The sequence below is a fragment of the Phalaenopsis equestris genome, unplaced genomic scaffold (genome assembly GCF_001263595.1).
Source record: "Phalaenopsis equestris unplaced genomic scaffold, ASM126359v1 Scaffold000511, whole genome shotgun sequence".
NCBI lineage: Eukaryota > Viridiplantae > Streptophyta > Magnoliopsida > Asparagales > Orchidaceae > Phalaenopsis > Phalaenopsis equestris.
Window position 1 is genome coordinate 154,184 of NW_018164951.1, and position 17,817 is coordinate 172,000.

At 31.2% G+C, this 17,817-nt stretch overlaps 2 protein-coding genes across 6 annotated transcripts in view; one reads left to right on the plus strand and one right to left on the minus strand.

Annotated features, from left to right (window-relative positions):
- The first annotated feature begins 1,768 nt into the window (after positions 1-1,768).
- LOC110028306 (THUMP domain-containing protein 1 homolog) lies at positions 1,769-10,638 on the plus strand. The gene is made up of 7 exons (XM_020730098.1): positions 1,769-1,895; positions 1,986-2,102; positions 6,622-7,011; positions 9,261-9,400; positions 9,669-9,789; positions 10,131-10,271; positions 10,430-10,638. The coding sequence occupies exons 1-7, from the start codon at positions 1,821-1,823 to the stop codon at positions 10,511-10,513; spliced, it is 1,068 nt and encodes a 355-aa protein (XP_020585757.1). The 5' UTR covers positions 1,769-1,820; the 3' UTR covers positions 10,514-10,638.
- Positions 10,639-12,076: 1,438 nt separating this feature from the next.
- Positions 12,077-17,817, minus strand: part of LOC110028320 (folylpolyglutamate synthase-like) — a 63,107-nt gene continuing 57,366 nt past the window's right edge. For 3 of the 5 annotated variants that reach the window (XM_020730125.1, XM_020730123.1, XM_020730122.1), the window contains 3 exons: positions 16,855-17,010; positions 13,277-13,473; positions 12,077-12,417 (listed from right to left, as the gene is read on the minus strand). In XM_020730125.1, the coding sequence (XP_020585784.1) occupies positions 12,358-12,417; positions 13,277-13,473; positions 16,855-17,010 (413 nt within the window). In that variant the 3' untranslated portion in view covers positions 12,077-12,357. Of the gene's footprint in view, positions 12,418-12,793; positions 12,865-13,276; positions 13,476-16,854; positions 17,011-17,817 lie in introns of those variants that run through there. The other 2 variants (XM_020730124.1, XM_020730126.1) reach the window with 2 other exon arrangements.

The window sequence follows — 17,817 nt, forward strand, 5'->3', positions numbered from 1 at the left end:
TTTAATATGTACCCTTTATGTATCTATACTACAGTAGAGCTTCGTTTTATTCTTTAAAATTGAGAGAAAGAAGAAAAAAATGAGGAGATGATGAGACAGTTTTATGTTGATTTTATGGTTCAAACTGTCACTACATCTTTGTTTGAAAAATTAATTTCTTACTGCTTTCAGAGATTTTTGTGGTGAATTTTTTTCGAACTTAACTTGTGAAAATGTGGTGGTTGTAAGAAAATTATTGTTTGATTTTTTGAATATATATATATATATATATATATATATTCATAATTTTTACTGCAACTTTGTAAATAGTTGATTTCTACACCATAATTTTACAACCTCCTTTCAAAAAACTATAACCAATCCAAAACGATTATAAGAGTCATATGAGAGAGAGTGAGGGTGAGAGTTCAATTTTAGTGGCCTTTGACCTATTTTGATAAGATGAGCCAGTTCAAAAAATTATTTATGTTTAATTTTTTTTTTATTTTTTATTTTGAATTTGGCATAATTTATACAAGTTTAGGTATCTTGATATTTTAGAAAACTTTATAATGTAGTTTTTAATATATTATTGCATTTATTATCTGTTGCATTTCGTTTTAATCTTTTTTTTTTCTATGACAACTTGCTAGCCAATAAGTGTAAGGATTTATAATCCTAGCAAAATACTATATACATGATATTATATGATGTTGATAGGAGAAGAAACATAATCCCACAAATCTTATAAGAAATGATAAATCAGAGAAAGTTTGAGAACCTCTAGATTTAAAATCATGAAGATAACACGACTAGAGTTATTTGTGCTCTAACCCTTCATTTTTCTATATAATTAAATAAATTAAATAATTATTAAATGGTGAGGTTATAAATGATATTGATCATTTCACTATAAATCATTTGTTAAAAAGTTCAATTTCATATAATGATTGAAATTAGGGAGGCACATCAAAATCAATGTTGAAGCTTTAAATAAAATGCATAATAATACTTACAGCCTTATTTTGTAATTATAATTTATCAAAATATGGTGTTAAATTTAATTTTTCTTTTGCATTATTTTTCTCCCATATAAGCACTAGCAATAGTTTTCATCCGCATCCATGAAAATATAAATTACGAATTTAATCATAATGCATTTTTATGTTAATGGTCTACCGCGTAAAGGGTGGAATTGCGTGGAACCATTTTAGTCCCACATCGCTAGAGTTATGAAAGTAAAGGCGCGGCTTGGATATTTAAGACGAAACTCGAAGCCTTTGCTCCATACTTACCTGGACGGGGTCATACGGGTGATCAGGAATGAGATCCGCGACCTTCATTGCACTCTGAAGGGGCGCTGGTCTACCATCTGCCCAAGTGGTAGAGTGGACGTCATAATTTGTGGTAGGGGGGATTCGCGTACGCGCGGCCCTCATCAAATTAATATAAATTTTTAATATTTCAAAAAAGAGATTTTATTTTTAAATAATTAATAAAATAAAAGTTAATATGTATAATTAAATCTAAACAACTAATTAGTTTTGTGTAATTAGAACTTAATCTTGATTATTTGGACATTAATGTAAATAAGTTTTTTTAATAAATGATAAATAGAATTAAACCTAAACAAAATGTACCAAACTATTACATTATGTTATTAAGGACAAATTTTAACTCAATTTATCCTAACTCAAATTGGTCAAATATTATCAGAATGAAATGTATTTTGAGATAATTATAATATAACATATTTATTTATCAATTTTATATCATAACTAGAGGAAAGGGCGACTCCTCTGCACTGCTGCTCGTCCTCAAGTGCATCCCAGAGGTTCTCAATGGCGGCTGAAAACAAGCCCGCCTCCAATAACAACAGCAGCAAAGGCAAAAAGAGGAAATTTTTGCCCCACGGCGTAATGCTCTCTCCGCTTTTTTTTCTTTGCAATTATTATTTTGCGATCGAATTATAATATTCGCATTTCATGGAACTTTGAATTCTGCAGAAAGTTGTTAGGAAGGGGTTGTATCCTCTTCGGCCAGGGGTGCAGGGTTTCTTCATCACTTGTGATGGCGGAAGGGAGCGACAAGCCGCAAACGAAGCCCTAAATCTCCTCGAATCGGTATTCATCCCTCCGCCTCTAAGTTTTTATTTTTAAATTACCCTTGGGGCTTTGCCTAATTTGTTAGCCTTCGTATATTTTTCCCTTCTCAAAGAAAAGTTGAGATTTTTTTTTTTTTTGGGTTTCTGTGTGGGTTTCTGTGTCAGTTTTGGTTTGGTTCTTTTCTTGCTTAAAAATGTTTGATTTTGGCACTATGGTTGAACTCTGAAGAAGCGTCGTATATGGAGTTCGGTTCAAGATGCAACATTTGAGCAAATTTTTAATCAAATTCTATAATCATATTTCGCCCTCCTTGCAAAACTTATCAAATTCTATATTCCATAATCTCTGGTACGGGCATCAGGAAAATTTCTATTTCTTTCCATTATCACTTTTGAAATCCTTTGATTTTTTACTTTAAAGATCATAGCTAATGCATTATTATTCTTTAGTTTGGATATTTTTTCTCAAATGTCCAAATCTTTTGCACGGAAAGCATTGAGACCTTTTTCATCTGCACTCGAATCTATTGTAATGAAAGCATTGTGTTTTTTTTTTTAATTTTTCACATGCACTCAAATTTTTATGCTTTGGCTCTTTACAAATTTTGTTTGGGACTCTAGAGTTCTTAGGATTTATGTTTTTCTCATACTTTGGTCTATTTTGCTGTTAACTTATTTTCTCAAAAAAATAATTTTTTTTCATGCTTTTTCTTTTCTACAAGTTGTATGTACTTTTAATTGATCTCAAAATGTATTTTTTTCTTTGCTCGTGAGTTAGGCTATAGATCTCAATCTTGTGGTAATAATTTCTTCAAATCTTTTCTTCTCTTTGGTGGCTACAACTATCTAGTCATATATTTCAGGTGTGTTAATTAAGTCTTCCCTACAATGCTAGTTTTTTCTCCACAAGTCTTTATTTGATTCATCACCTTTGCTTCTTATGAAATATTCTATCAGTTCCTCCTTTCATTTCTAAATTTTCTTCTTTTGTATGGAGAGATTGAAGTTTGTTACTCTTAACTGACCATCACTTCTAAATATTTTATTGTAAAATTTTCCGTGCCTTTTTGGCCTTTCTTTCTTTCATAATTAGGGAAAATATATTTTTTGCATCTACTTGTTGAACTATTCATAATATTATTGCATACTTCATAAAATTGGCCTCGAGCTTACCGCTTGTTTCTAGAGTGTTGGCTCTCATATGCTTGCTATTGATAACCTACCATAACATATAACCACAACCCCTAAGCTCTTAGTATGTTTGCTCCTTGATCTTTGAAAATTCATAATTATTCCCATTAAAAATGAAAATATAGAATATAAGTAGGCAACCTAACTAATCAAAGTCAACCATCATTTAAGTGAGGCCTTTTAACCATGCTAGGGCTTTCTTTTTCTTCTCTTTGGGGGCTACAATTATCTAGTCATATATTTCAGGCGTGTTAATTAAATCTTCCCTACATTGCTAGTTTTTTCTCCACAAGTCTTTATTTGATTCATCACCTTTGCTACTTTTGAAATATTCTATCATAGTTCCTCCTTTCATTTTAAAATTTCCTTCTTTTGTATGGAGAGATTGAAGTTAATTACTCTTAACTTGCCATCACTTCTAAATATTTTTTTGTAAATTTTTCCGTGCCTTTGTGGCCTTTCTTTCTTTCATAATTAGGGAAAATATGTTTTTTGCAATTACTTGTTGAACTATTCATAATATTATTGCATACTTCATAAAATTGGCCTCGAGCTTACCACTTGTTTCTAGAGTGTTGGCTCTCGTATGCTTGCTATTAATAACCTACCATAACATATAACCACAACCCCTAAGCTCTTAGTATGTTTGCTCCTTGATCTTCCAAAATTCATAATTATACCCATTAAAAATGAAAATATAGAATATAAGTAGGCAACCTAACTAATCAAAGTCAACCATCATTTAAGTGAGGCCTTTTAACCATGCTAGGGCTTTCTTTTTCTTCTCTTTGGGGGCTACAATTATCTAGTCATATAGTGAAATATCGCTTCACTCGATACACCCCATGTGTGTATTTTCTGTTGAAGATCGACATTTTTAACTTTCTAACCCTAGCATCTTCGCCTTAACTTTCTCTCCATCCGGTTTTTTTCATCATGTATATATGATAAAACTTCCTCCATCAATCATAGTCATATCCAATCCCGACTTATCTCCTTTTTACTCTTTCATTTTCCTTGCACAACCTCTTCTCCATGTTTTGGCCCAACACCGTCCCTTGAAAATTTCAAATCCACCCCCCATTGGAGACATAGTAGAGGTTCTTGATGTTTGATGATTTTCTCCTCATGTTCCTCTCGTCCAATCTATTTTCCTATCAATTTATCCACGGATTCTTTGGTCAATCATTGGTTTTGGTTTACAAATTAAGCCGCCGATGGGGTCTTGGATTGCATCTCAATAAGCCTTCTAATCTCTTGAATCGGGTTTTAAGGGAGGAAAACCTTTTCTCTATGGCTGGGAACATTTCCTCGCCTGACTAAGGCACGCCGATCGTTGCTTCCGGTCACGAAGGTGGCTTGTATATGTTGCTATCTTGTCGTTCTTCCTCACAAGCTTCGATCGTGTGATGCATCACATGGTTGGTCAGGTCTATAAGTGTCGATCCAGTCATTGGCTCTCAGCTAGGTCAAATTGCGACTAAGTCTCAAGGTACGATGTGAACAGTGAAATCTCTTCTAAACCCTAACCACAAGATACAAGACCCAATATCATGCATGCCCCCAACCCTAAACTTATTAACCCTATTTATACTAACGACAACAATAATATTAAAAGGCTAAACTTCGGTGTAACATTCTCCCTACAAGTGTCAAACACATGCATGCGTTTTACATGTTTTGATCATAGAAGACATGCCAAATATAAAAAAAAGTATGTCATCTCTCCAAACACAACAATAATATGCCAGTGACATGAATAATTAAATGGATGTTAAGTTTGGCATTTTGGGTAATATTTGAAAATGTGATTTTTTGTCCAAAATCTTGAAGGAAAAATATACCATCTCAAATAATGCTACCACTCACTGGCATTCTCTTTTCATTTTTTAGATAAATTTTGGACTTACGGTTTAAATGTTGTTAAAATTCTCATAAGAGGATTTGCTTACATTATGACATCTGTGATTTTATTTCTCATCTTAATCAATTTTTAATTTAGCAATCAATTCTTGATGTGAAGAATCTACTCACACATCCAACCCATGCCTTTGTCCAATATTTTGATATTGTTGTTATGCCGTTGTTGTGCATATTTATGTCAATGCAACATAGAAGATTTTAGATGCATGTATGAGAAATTAGCCAATAAGTAGATAAATATTGAGGATCTATATTTTTTCAACCTTTTTGTACCTCTCAACTTCCATGTAATCCATAGTGGTTTCGATTATTTAATCTACGCGCATATCCGGTGTCTGCATGCGTGCAAATGTCTAAAATCTAATTTTAAGTTTAGAATCATTTGTGAATTCTGTGACTTTCTTATTTATACAGTCTTCGGCCTCATTTGGTTAAACTACCCAACTGCTATGTTTCATCAGAAGATCATTTATTTATTTAATAATTTTTTTTGTTGTTATGCTTTTTTAGAAGAACTACTTAAAAACTCCATTTTCATACTTTTTCGGTGCGTTTTGATTATTTAACTTTAAAAAGCTTTCTTCCTTAAAATAGCTTTTTTAAAAAATTTTAAGAATGAAAAAGCTCAACCAAACAAAGCACTAGTTGTCTTAGCTAGGTCTTTATGAATAATCCCATCTTATGGTAAAAGAAATGATCACGGTTGCTTTTCATAGAATATCTTTTCTTGTTGCTTCCCCCTGCAATTTGATTTGTTGTGTTGCTCTCTTCTTTCTTCTCTCTCACTCCGTCATATTCTTCTTTTGATATTTACGTAGCTATCCATGGCCCATTTTTTTAAAAATCTAAACAACTTTGATTGTGTCAGTTATGGTTCTGTAAATTTCTTAAGGAAGATTTACATAGATTGTAATCAATTATTTGTATTTACGTATCTAACACCTGAACTTCAATTTTCACATATATGCCACCATACTTATGCATTAAAATTGTGAATTTCACTTTTTAAAAGTTAAAATAGTGATATTTTTGATGTGATATGAACGATTTGGGTGACATAAATGTAAAACATAATGTTTAGGTGTTAAGTATGTAAATAAATAAGATGTGAGCGGTATGTATGGTTTTGTAAATATTTTAATAGAAAAGAAAGTTTAAGAAGATAGGCACATCTGTTTTTTTGTTAAGTTGGAGTTACATTTATGAAATCACATTTATTGAAAGTTTTTTCCCATATCCCTCTACAACCCCATCATTCTTTTTCACCATATAAATTTTTCTTATTATCTTCAGCAAATAATATGTTAGTTTGCAAGTATGAAACATTTAGTAATGGAGAAGCAGTTGTGCTGGATTTATTCGCTCGTAGTAAGATTTACATGTATATGCTTTTACTTTTATTAATGATTTGATATTCCACGCAGTTTTACGAGGAGCTAGTTCATGGGTCGGATTCTGGTTCTAAGAGCAAAACAATTCCCAATAAACCATTAAACAAGATAATTAAATTTGAAGATTCTGATTCTTCTAGTGATGAAGATGAATCTCTTGCAAAAGACGAAGTCCAAGATCACGAAGAAGAGAGTAAGAGACCCATTGAAAATAAGAACGGAAAGTTGGAGGACGACTCTCCTCAAAGGGAGGATAATCAAGATGAGAAACAAGCACAAAAGAATGATTCAATACCTGCGAAGAGGCAACGCCTTGAAAATGATCCACCGACATGTGAAAATGTCGACTTGGTTGTTACGAAGAATAAGCCCATTGATGAACTAATTGAAGATGAGCTTAGAGAGTTAGGCGACAGGAGCAAGGTAAGCTATATGAAGTGCGATTTGGAATTTTTTTAGTCATGCTTTATTTCTTTCTCGTCTTCTTTCTTGTCCAAGCATGTGGCAATTCGTATTAGGAGCATTTACATACATACCAAATAATTCTTAGGTAGTTGCATATCTAACACCTAGACATTCATATTTACATACATACCACTCAAATCTTTAACATAATATTGAAATTACTGCCAACATTATCTTTTTAAAAGTGAAATGCACATTTTCATGAATATGTTTATGTCAACAAAGCGTTGCAAATGTAATTATGAAAATTTAGGTATTAGATATGTAAATACATAAGAATTTTGTGGTGTTTAGGGAATGTTCCCTTCATATTATTATTAAATCACGATTTCAGTTTCATTTTTCAATAATTTATCTTATGAGTTGGTGCATTGTCAATTTGATAGAGGTTCATGTATTCCGAGTACCTTCCTAAATTCTGAAGTTTTTTTTTCTCTGTTTTATTAACAGCCTGACATGGCTTTATTTTTCATATTATTATGCCTACGCCACAAAATCTTTAGGTGCCAAATGAGTTGTTCTATCACCATTGTTATTTTGCCATAAGTGTTACAGAAATGGTTTTAATGAATTCAATTTGAGTCAAGATGAGTACCACTTTTGATTGCCATGATAAACAAGCATTTCAATAATTCTGAGATTTAGTTTTATATCTGGAAAATATGTAAAGATGATTTTTTATAGTAGCTGACTATTGACTGAAGAAACATGCACAAGGTTATTGTTATCATCTCTCTTTCATTATTTTTAATGGAAAATGCTATGACAATCAAACACTCTGGAAGTTGAAGAAAAAAGCGAAATTTACATACGTAGCACACAATTCTTATGTATTTTCATATCTCACATGTAAACTTTCATATTTACATACATATCACTTTGGTTCTTTAAACCTATGCATGAAAAGGTGTATTTCACTTTTGAAAAATGACAATAGTGCTATTTTTTATGTGATATTAGAAAATTCAGGTGCTATGTGTGTAAATATGTAAGTTTAGGTGAGATATGTAAATAAATAAGAATTGTGTGCTATGTATGTAAATGCCCCCTAAAAAAATGAAAGATTCACTGTGCCCTAAAATGAACTCGAACATCTTTGACTGGTAGAAGCCTTAAATTATGACTACTTCTTCAGAATTGCAGTTTTTAGAAGTCATGAAACCTTTTGCAGGAATAATTTATTCAAATAAGCTTGCATGTTGCTAGCAAGGGGGTATTTAAAACTGGGGCATGTGCCCCATCCCAAAATTTAAAATTCTACTTTTGTATCTTATATTTTTGCTTGCATGCATATGATATTCACAAGAAAATACTCAATTGTGCTCTCTCAAAGAGTTTGTAGTTATAAATATTAATTTATAAAATATTGATGTTATTTTTAAAATTTTCAATTTGTACCCCCTAAGAAAATCCTGGCTCCTCCACTAGACTTGCTAATATAATTTACTGTCGATCGCTTGCTCGGCCAAATTAGTTTTTGATTTTTCATGTGAAAACTATTTGTTCGTAGCAAAATGGAGGTTTATTAAGCATTCACGTAGAATTTGTTTGGGGAAGTGAACCCTTTCTACAAAACTGCACCTTGATTGTCAGATGTGCCAGATTAAAACAGAGGTTTATCAAGCATTTGCCAAATTGTTTCAGTAGGAGCAAGCTGTTTTATATTTCCTTTTGATGCTTAACTTTATCTTACATTTTACATGCATAGCACACAATTCTCATGTATTTGCGTATCTCACACCTAAACTTCATTTTACATGCAGAGAACTCAAATCTTTATTATCACATCAAAAAATAGCTTTATGACCACCTTTTTAAAGTGATATAGACATTTTCATGCATAGGTTTGAAGCACCTAGTGCTATGTAATAAATATGAAAGTTTAGGTGTGAGAAATGCAAATATATAAGAAATGTGTACTAGTTAAGTTAATTTCCCTTGTGTTTATTATCCATAACGAAGTTTTTGGTTGGACAATCACTTATTTAATCACAATCTATGTTGCAGCATTAGCTTAACTACCATCTCATTTTTTTCTAATGTTTTCTAAATTCTCTTATTTGTTGCCATGATCTGTTACTTGTAAGATTCCCAATTAATCTGCAAGAATTTTAAATGCCTTATTTAAATTGTTAAAACATATCTTTTTCATTATTGTTGAAAATCAATGCTCACTGATTTCAACACGTTTCCTGCTGTTGAAAAAGAGACATTTTGTCAGCCTTGATTCTGGTTGTAATGGCTGCATCTTCGTTCAAATGCATAGAAGGCCTGGAGATCCCGGTCCAGTTGCCATCGCACATAAAATGATAAGTTCAGCTGCAGTTACAAAAAAACACATGTCTAGGTACCTAATTCCTTAATTGTGCATCATCTCGTGTGTCATTCGGAATACTGAATTAAACTTGGAAATGTTTTTGCCCATTTGCATACATACCACCCAAATCTTATGCATTCACATATCTACACCTAAACTTTACTTTTAACATTTATACCCTCCAAATCTTTCATATCACATCAAAAATTATATGTAAAAATTGGAGTTTAGGTATTAGATACGTAAATACATAGGAATTAAGTGGTATGTTTGTAAATCTTCTGAATATTTTATGTAGATTTATTCTGAGAGTTCTGCCAGCCGAAGTAACATGCTATGCATCGGAAGAGGAAATTTCAAAGTCAATAAAACCATTAATTGAGCAATACTTCCCTCTTGATACTTCTTCTCCCCTGAAGGTAAAGCTTGCTTGTTGTGTTCTTCTCTTGTGTTTCAGTTCTTTTTTACATAGAAGGATTATTTTGACATTCTTTGTTTTTTAGATCTTCGCTTCGAAATGACTGTTTTCAAGATTTTGTAATTCTTTCAACTTACTGAACAGTGATTTTGTTCAATCCCATAACAATGAAATTTAAAGAGAGATCTTATGTATCAAATACTATTTTGAAAAGATTTCTGTTCTTACTTTGTGTATAATTTTGCAACTATTAAGTGCAAATATTTGTATATCAGGAATATCTTGCAAAAAAATTAAGCATTTTGGTTGAATGTACTTATTCTGTGTCATTATTATCTACAGTTTGCAGTATTGTACGAAGCACGTTCAAATACGGGCATTGAGAGGATGAGCATCATAAATGCTGTGGCGAAATCTGTTCCTTCGCCGCATACTGTGGATCTTAACAAGCCAGATAAAACCATTATAGTTCAAATTGCCAAGGTAACATTTTTAATACATCATAGCTTCCCTCCGCATTTGAAAAGGAAGGGCTTTGCCAATGAGCAAGTCTTGGAGTGCATTATAGTTTTTAAGATATTAAATTGTTTCATTTTTAATTTTTAATATGATAAAAAATATTTCCTTTCTTTTCATTGCAGACAATCTGCATGATTGGAGTGGTTGAGAAGTATAAAGAACTTGCCAAATACAACTTGAGGCAACTAACATCACCACAAAATTAAGTCTTTAATTATTATGAGGGCTTCTACAGCTTCTCTTCATTTTTTGGGGATCCAGTTTAGGTGTTTTCATCATATATTTGAGCTATAATTATGTTGCAATGGCCTTCCAAATAATACTCTCTGAACATGTCTTTTTTTTTTTAAGAAAGATTTTTTTTGTTTTAAAAATAATTGCAATTTTGTGGTGGTTTTTTTGCTATAGCAAAGTAAATAATTAGTTTAAATTAAGGGATAATTACATTCAGACCGCCCGAAACATTGATTTTTATAAGGTGATTTTTTTTTAAACTACGGAATCGATATATTTCTGAGTGCGACGATTAAACTATTGAGAAATTGATTAAAATGAATAATATGGGTTTGAATTTTTACCATGAATTTTGATACTTGAGTGAGAATTTTAGGATTAGCAAGTTTTGGGTGACCTGTAAACATTAAAGTCATCTTTCAATATAATTCTGGATTGATTTTATTGGTTTTATGGTTGGACATTTAAGAGCGACTTATAATTGTTAGCTATATGTACACTGCATTTGAAATAATTGTTATGTAAATGCTTTGATTACAGCTATGGTTTTCTCTGTATATATATATATGATCTTTATCATGCATGTATTTGGACCATCAATCCACTCATTTGATGTCATATGAGTGATATAATTGAATTAAATATTAGGGGGCATTTCGATATATGTCACACAATTCTTAGATGTTTACATATCTAACCCCTAAAATTTCATATTTACATAGATACCACCCAAATCTGGCATCACATCAAATTAAAAATACCACTATTACCAGACGACGGACATAAACACCAAATTCTAAATTCTACTCAGATTTATATAATGTGGACAAGTTGGCACTCACCTTTAAAAACTGATTACCTTCACAATATACATAGAAATAATGCTTTAAAATTAAAATTATACTGAGGATTCATGAAATTAAATTTATATTATACTATTAAATTTATATTATACTATGTAACTCTTGACACCTGTTCATAATTACCCTCCAACTAACTAAATTTTAGTTTGATAATGTTCAATTTGAACATAACCAAATCATTTATTTCAAGTTTATTAAAAGTTTGATTGGTTATATCTTTTGAATTTCGGATTTGCTCGCAATCAATTTGACCAATTTGAAAACCTCTTCAACCACCCCCATCTTCCTCCTTCCATCTTGTTGTTCCTCCAGTCGACCACAACAATAGAAATGCGGCATACAAATTCCTCCAAAAACTCCAATATTCCTCGTTCCGCCGTGTCGCTCGTTCGTTTGACCGGATCACTGCATAAAAAAGACCTCTAAAACTCCCATCTTCCTCCCCGAGTTGACCGCAGCAACGAGAACACAGCGTACAAAAATCTCTAAAACTCCCATCCATATGACATTGTAACAGTGCTAGATGCGACAATGGGGAAGAATTGGTTGGTATGTGCATAATATTAAAGTTTTGGGTATTATATATGAAATTTAATAAGAATTGGATGGTATGTATGTAAATCCCCTAAAAATTGTATCGGAAATCATAGAGGAAGTCAAACCCTTCAAACAGAAAGCAAAATTTCATTTTCAGCGACGGATCCGCTTAATACAACAACAATAAGGACATATTGAGTAGCAGTTTGGGCATCCTCTGATCCCTCTAAATAAATGAGTTATACATTATTAAAAAAATAAGATGAATAAATCATTTGATTTAATGAAACAAGTAATTAATTACGAATAAACCTTCCATGATGTACAAATTACAGAATTCGTGATACAGAGAATTTTGGCGAGTGAGAAACTTACACGAGAGTTCATAAGGGATAGCTTTGGGACTCTCATTCCAATCATCTCTTCAGGAGCCTCAAGACATCGCCAACTAAATGCAAGGATCCAGTCACCAGAACCTGAGTTTACAACACAGGTTAAAAATGTAAAATTTAGATTTACATACATACCTCTTAATTATTATGTATTTACATATTTAACACAAACTTCAATTTTATAAAAATTCCTAAGCATGAAAAGGTGTATCTCATTTTTAAAATAGTAAGTATTACTGCTGTGATATTAAAGATTTTGTTTGCATAAAAGTAAAATGTAATCTTTAGGTGTTAAATATGCAAATATATCGGAATTGGGTTGTATGAATGTAAATGCACACAGAATAAATGATGGTTCTACTTAGGCTGAGATTTTAGCTATTGGATCAAAGATAACTCAAATTTAGAATTGATTTTTGGCTCGAATAGAGTGTGAATCAAGCTAAATGAGCCGAGCCATGGGTTGAATTTTTTTACCTAGACTGATCTTCAAGTTGATTCCGAGCTGGGCATGGATCGAATCGGGCTGATCTAAGAACAACTCGAAATATAAATAGTATGCATATTTTTTAAATTTAAAGCATGCCTAAATGAGTACATATGTATGTGGGTACCATATATGTTCATACACTGCAAATTAACTATTTATTCTAAAAATATTTAAAAGAAGTTCACGATTTCAAGCTGGCTCAAAGATAGTTTGAATCAAGCCAAACAGGCTCAAAATTAATCGGTTTGATGTGATGTTAAATATTTGAGTGGTATCCAAGTAAATATGAATGTTTGGGTGTTAGATATATAATTACATAAGAATTGTGTGCTATGTATGTAAATGCCAATTTAAACAATAGAAAGGACCTCTAAAATTGCAGTTTGACCATGCAAATCAAATCCTCCATGAAACCAAAAACAACAAAATCTACTCATGTTTATGCAATCTTACCTGAAGTCGAAGAGTGGGGTTTTCTCTCACACAATCCCTCAACAACTTTACTGTCAAAGGCAATGATGGAATGACTGCACTGTTAGGGAACTTATTTTCTGCTTGATCACGCCTCTGCAAAGAATCTTCAGAAAATAATCCCGCAGAAGACAGACTCGTCAATTTCTCCGAGTTTAAACAGTTGTCGATAGTAGCATCTGACAAAACAAGAATACCGTCAATTGTGCCAATATGCATTGCAAAGCATAAACAAAATGCGAAAGAGAAAAGGAAGATTTACATACATACAACTCAATTCTATTGTATTCACATATCTAACACCTAAACTTCAATTTTAACATACATAGCACCTTATCTATGCATGAAAAGGTGTATTTCACTTTTTAATAGTTAAAATAGTTGTCTTTTTTATGTGATCTAAAAGATTTGGGTGGTAAAAATGTAAAAACTAAAGTTTAGGTGTTAGATATTTAAATACATAAAAATAAGGTGGCTAGTAGGTAAATGCCCCAACAGAAAAATAAGGATTCATTACTGTATAGAAAGTATGCAAAAGCGCCAACATTTTTGTTCTGCAGTGATAAAATAGTCTAGTATCCCAGCCATTTTTTTTGTCCAACAAATCTTAGATTTCTATTAGATTTGGAATATATAAGTAATTGTTTCACTTCGTATTGTCTGTTTAACAAGAAAGAATTTGATAGTGACCCTCATTTAAAACTGCGTACGTACATTAGGCAATCATGTATCAGGCTCACATTTTTAGCTTCTTTGTAGTTTTCTTAAAAAACAAAAGATAGCAAATTTCTTTATTGGTTGGTTATTTTCATTATTTATCACAAGGGCTATAATCGAGCCTAAGCCGAGCTGAGTATATCATTGTTCCGACTTGGCTTGGTATAATTATAAGTTGTTCATGTTCTGCTTGAGCTTGTGTCAAGCTTTCATACATTGTTCAAGCTTGATTTGTTTAACTTTTTCAATGTTTGAACTTGATTTGTAATTGATTTCTTTACAACAAGTGAACAAGTATTTAAACGAGCATTCAAATTAAAATCTAGATTTTCATACAAAAAATTTTGAAATTTTAATCACAACTACTAATTTGTCGATTATGAACTCTAAAATCTTTGAACTTTACTAATTAGTTACATAATTCTTATTGATCGGACTACACTAATTCAAATTTTGTAAGTGGAAGAACTAAATTGATCCTAAAAGTTATAGGGATGATCATTTCCTTAATCATATTAATAAAAAAATAATAACAATACGACAATCTACATTAATGACTTGTAATTGCAGTGTGATTATTATAAAAAATGAATTCATTAAATTCAAGATTAAGAATACTCTACAAGAAAGATCTTTTAAAACTTTATCTTTAAATGTAAATATCTTATTCTAAACTACCATTCACTCATTAATAAAATAAATATATAATTAATAATTAAACTAAAAAATATTATTGATATGGTACTATATTACTAATAAATCTATAATTAAATAAATTCTAACTAATTAAATTTTATTTAAATAATATGTCATATATAATACAAGTTATTATCGAGCTTAATAATGAGTATTTAACAAGTTACTTGTTGAACGACAAACGAGTATGTTCATGAATATAAACAAACAAGTTCGACTTCGTTCAAGCTCCAAGCTTTTGCAAATTGTTCAAGCTTGTTTATTTACTAATTTGAATGAGCATAATCGAGCGTTGATCGAGTTGAGTTCAAGTTATTCATGGAGTGCATTGGTTCATTTACAACCCTATTTACCACCAAAGTTCAAGTTTAGAAGTTCTGAGTTCTCGTATTCACCTTTAAATCATCAGGTTTGTACTTTGTAAGTTTGATTTCTCTATATTTAGAACAATCTCAACATCATCTTAATTCCTAAATATTGGTACCAAAATTTCTTCTCAAATCATCTCTCATCCTCTAAACCTTTAAAATTATACTAAAAAAATTTCTTAATCAAATCACAACAATAACCATCATAACTCTCAATAATCTCGATATGTATCTCATTTGGATCGAAGCCAAACATACATACATCTTTTCCAAAGCTAACATCACTTTACTTTTATGGATCAATATATATATATATTTTACTATATTATTCATCATGCTAAAATATTTTTTTTCTTGAACCTTCCATTTAGTAATTTCTCAAAGTAATATTTTTTTTACTTTCCTCCGTGTCTTTAGCTTAAATTAAGATCCTATTTTATTTTCTTTTAATGCATCTAATTTGATTAACATACCTAAATCTCTAATATATAAACTTAGCTATTCAACTCTTTCTCTTTCTTTAGCAGCATGGCCAATTAAATAAATCATCAAAGATACAGCTTTTGTCTTACTCTCTGCCCTCATTATAAAACTTTTCTCTCTTATAATCATTGTAAACCTAAAAATACATTTATTTTTCTTCATAACCCTTTATATCCTCGCTCCACCAATTTTAAAAATGCTATACTCTCCTAAAACTTCTGGAACAATACACTTAATAAAACCAACCATTTTATTTTATATTAGGTTATGTTCAACTAAAAAATTTCAATTTACTCCTCTTAATAACCTATCTTGAAATATTAATATTTTCATACCTTTTAAATTCTACTATCTTATTTTAAGATCATAATTGCTTTTGATTTTGTTTAATTCTTCAAATATATCCATAACTACGAGCATATGTTGTGTGATAAAAATTTCCCTATAAATTAGCATACAATCTTTAAAAAAAATTTCTCCCTCTGAAGTAAGAAGAGATCCATTTCTGATTTAGGGACTCCAACCAAATTTGTCAAGTAATCAAGCATTATTTTGGTTTTTTAAAGTGTTCGCTATTACAAGATGATAAGTTACCACGAAACCAAATATAGGTTCTATCATTGTATTTATATCCCTCATTCCACAAACACAATGAATCCTCAGATAACCCACCCTATAAGAGCCAATTTACAATTTTAACTCCTTTCAAATAACTAAAATTTCTTCATCAGACAACATTGCAGTAATTCATCACATTTTTTCAATATAAAAAAAAAAATAATGATAATAATAATAATAATAAACTATTTTCCAATTTAACTTGAAAAATATAAGTCTTGATCATATTTATAATTTCTTCACTTATTGATTTTTTTATAGCAATCCCCATATCGCTAACCCTATTAACCACACCAATTGTATCCTTCGAGTATATATCTACTACAAGATCAAGTGCCCAACCACATTTTATTATTCCTTAACAACATTTAGCAAAATTATAATATTCTCCAAAATCCTTGATATTTTTCTTTCTATTTATTTTCTTATAAACAAGCAATATTTAATCTTCTTATTACAATAGTATTCATCAAACCTCTTATCTTCCCATTCAAAGTTCCTATACTTCATATAACAAATCTAATATTAAATTTAATTCTTTAGACCTTGTCGATTCTTACTTTTCATTATAATCGAGCCAATTTATAAAATGTCACTTAAGGGTGATACCATAGCCACCCTTGCTAATTTTTCAATACAACTAAGTTAAATAATACAAGATGTTAGAACTATAAATACCTTTTTTTCCATGGATTAGTTTTTCCCAAACTCTTTGAAGATTAGTCTGCCATGAAACATCCTGAGAAATATCAGATGAAATTGCCGATGCACCAGAGTCAATCTTGTGATATGTTGACATGCTAGGCACAAAAAGAGCTTTGGCGAATTGCACACCTAAGACAAATACCGTTGGAGTGGTTAGAAATGATGATAAAGAAAAAAACAACAAAGATATCTAACAACTAAACTTCAATTTTTACATTCATATCATCTTACCTATGCATGAAAAGGTGTATTTCAATTTTTTAAAGTTAAAATGGCGGTACAATTGATGTGTTGTGAAAGATTTGGGTGCTATAATATAAGTACATGTTAGGTGTTACATACGTAAATAAATAGGAATTAAGTGATATGTATGTAAATGCCCCTCAAAACAATAAAAAAACAATCAAAGCATACTACGGCACTAGGATGCTCCACTACAGAATCATAGCTTAGCTACTGCTGCATGCATTGCAACTCTAAGCTGCACAATACACTGCAAGAGAATGCAGCCTCTATATGTTGTACCAGAAAAACCAGTCTTGAAATCAATAAACCAACTTGTCGGCGCTTAAAAGGGGGAAAAGAGAGTTTTTTTTAAAAGTTTTTGGGGGTCGCCCGTAAGAAGCTGTCGGTCGCCGGAATCGAAATCCAGTCGCCCGCTTCGGAAGGACTTTTTAATTTACGTATATATATATAATTTTAGAAAAATATGAAATCAAACTGACCTCATATTTTCCATAGTTTAAATGAAAGAGCACTCAACCTCAAATCCTGTATCTACCCCAAGGGATAAACACAAGACTTGAGGGTGAGGCTCGATCAAATAAACTAAGAAAGATATGACATCCGTTTGGGTCTGCGAAACCGTTTTATTTGCCGACAAGTTTCCCTATTTAATACAAAAAATTAAATAGAGTTTATTTTAAGCTGGGTTCG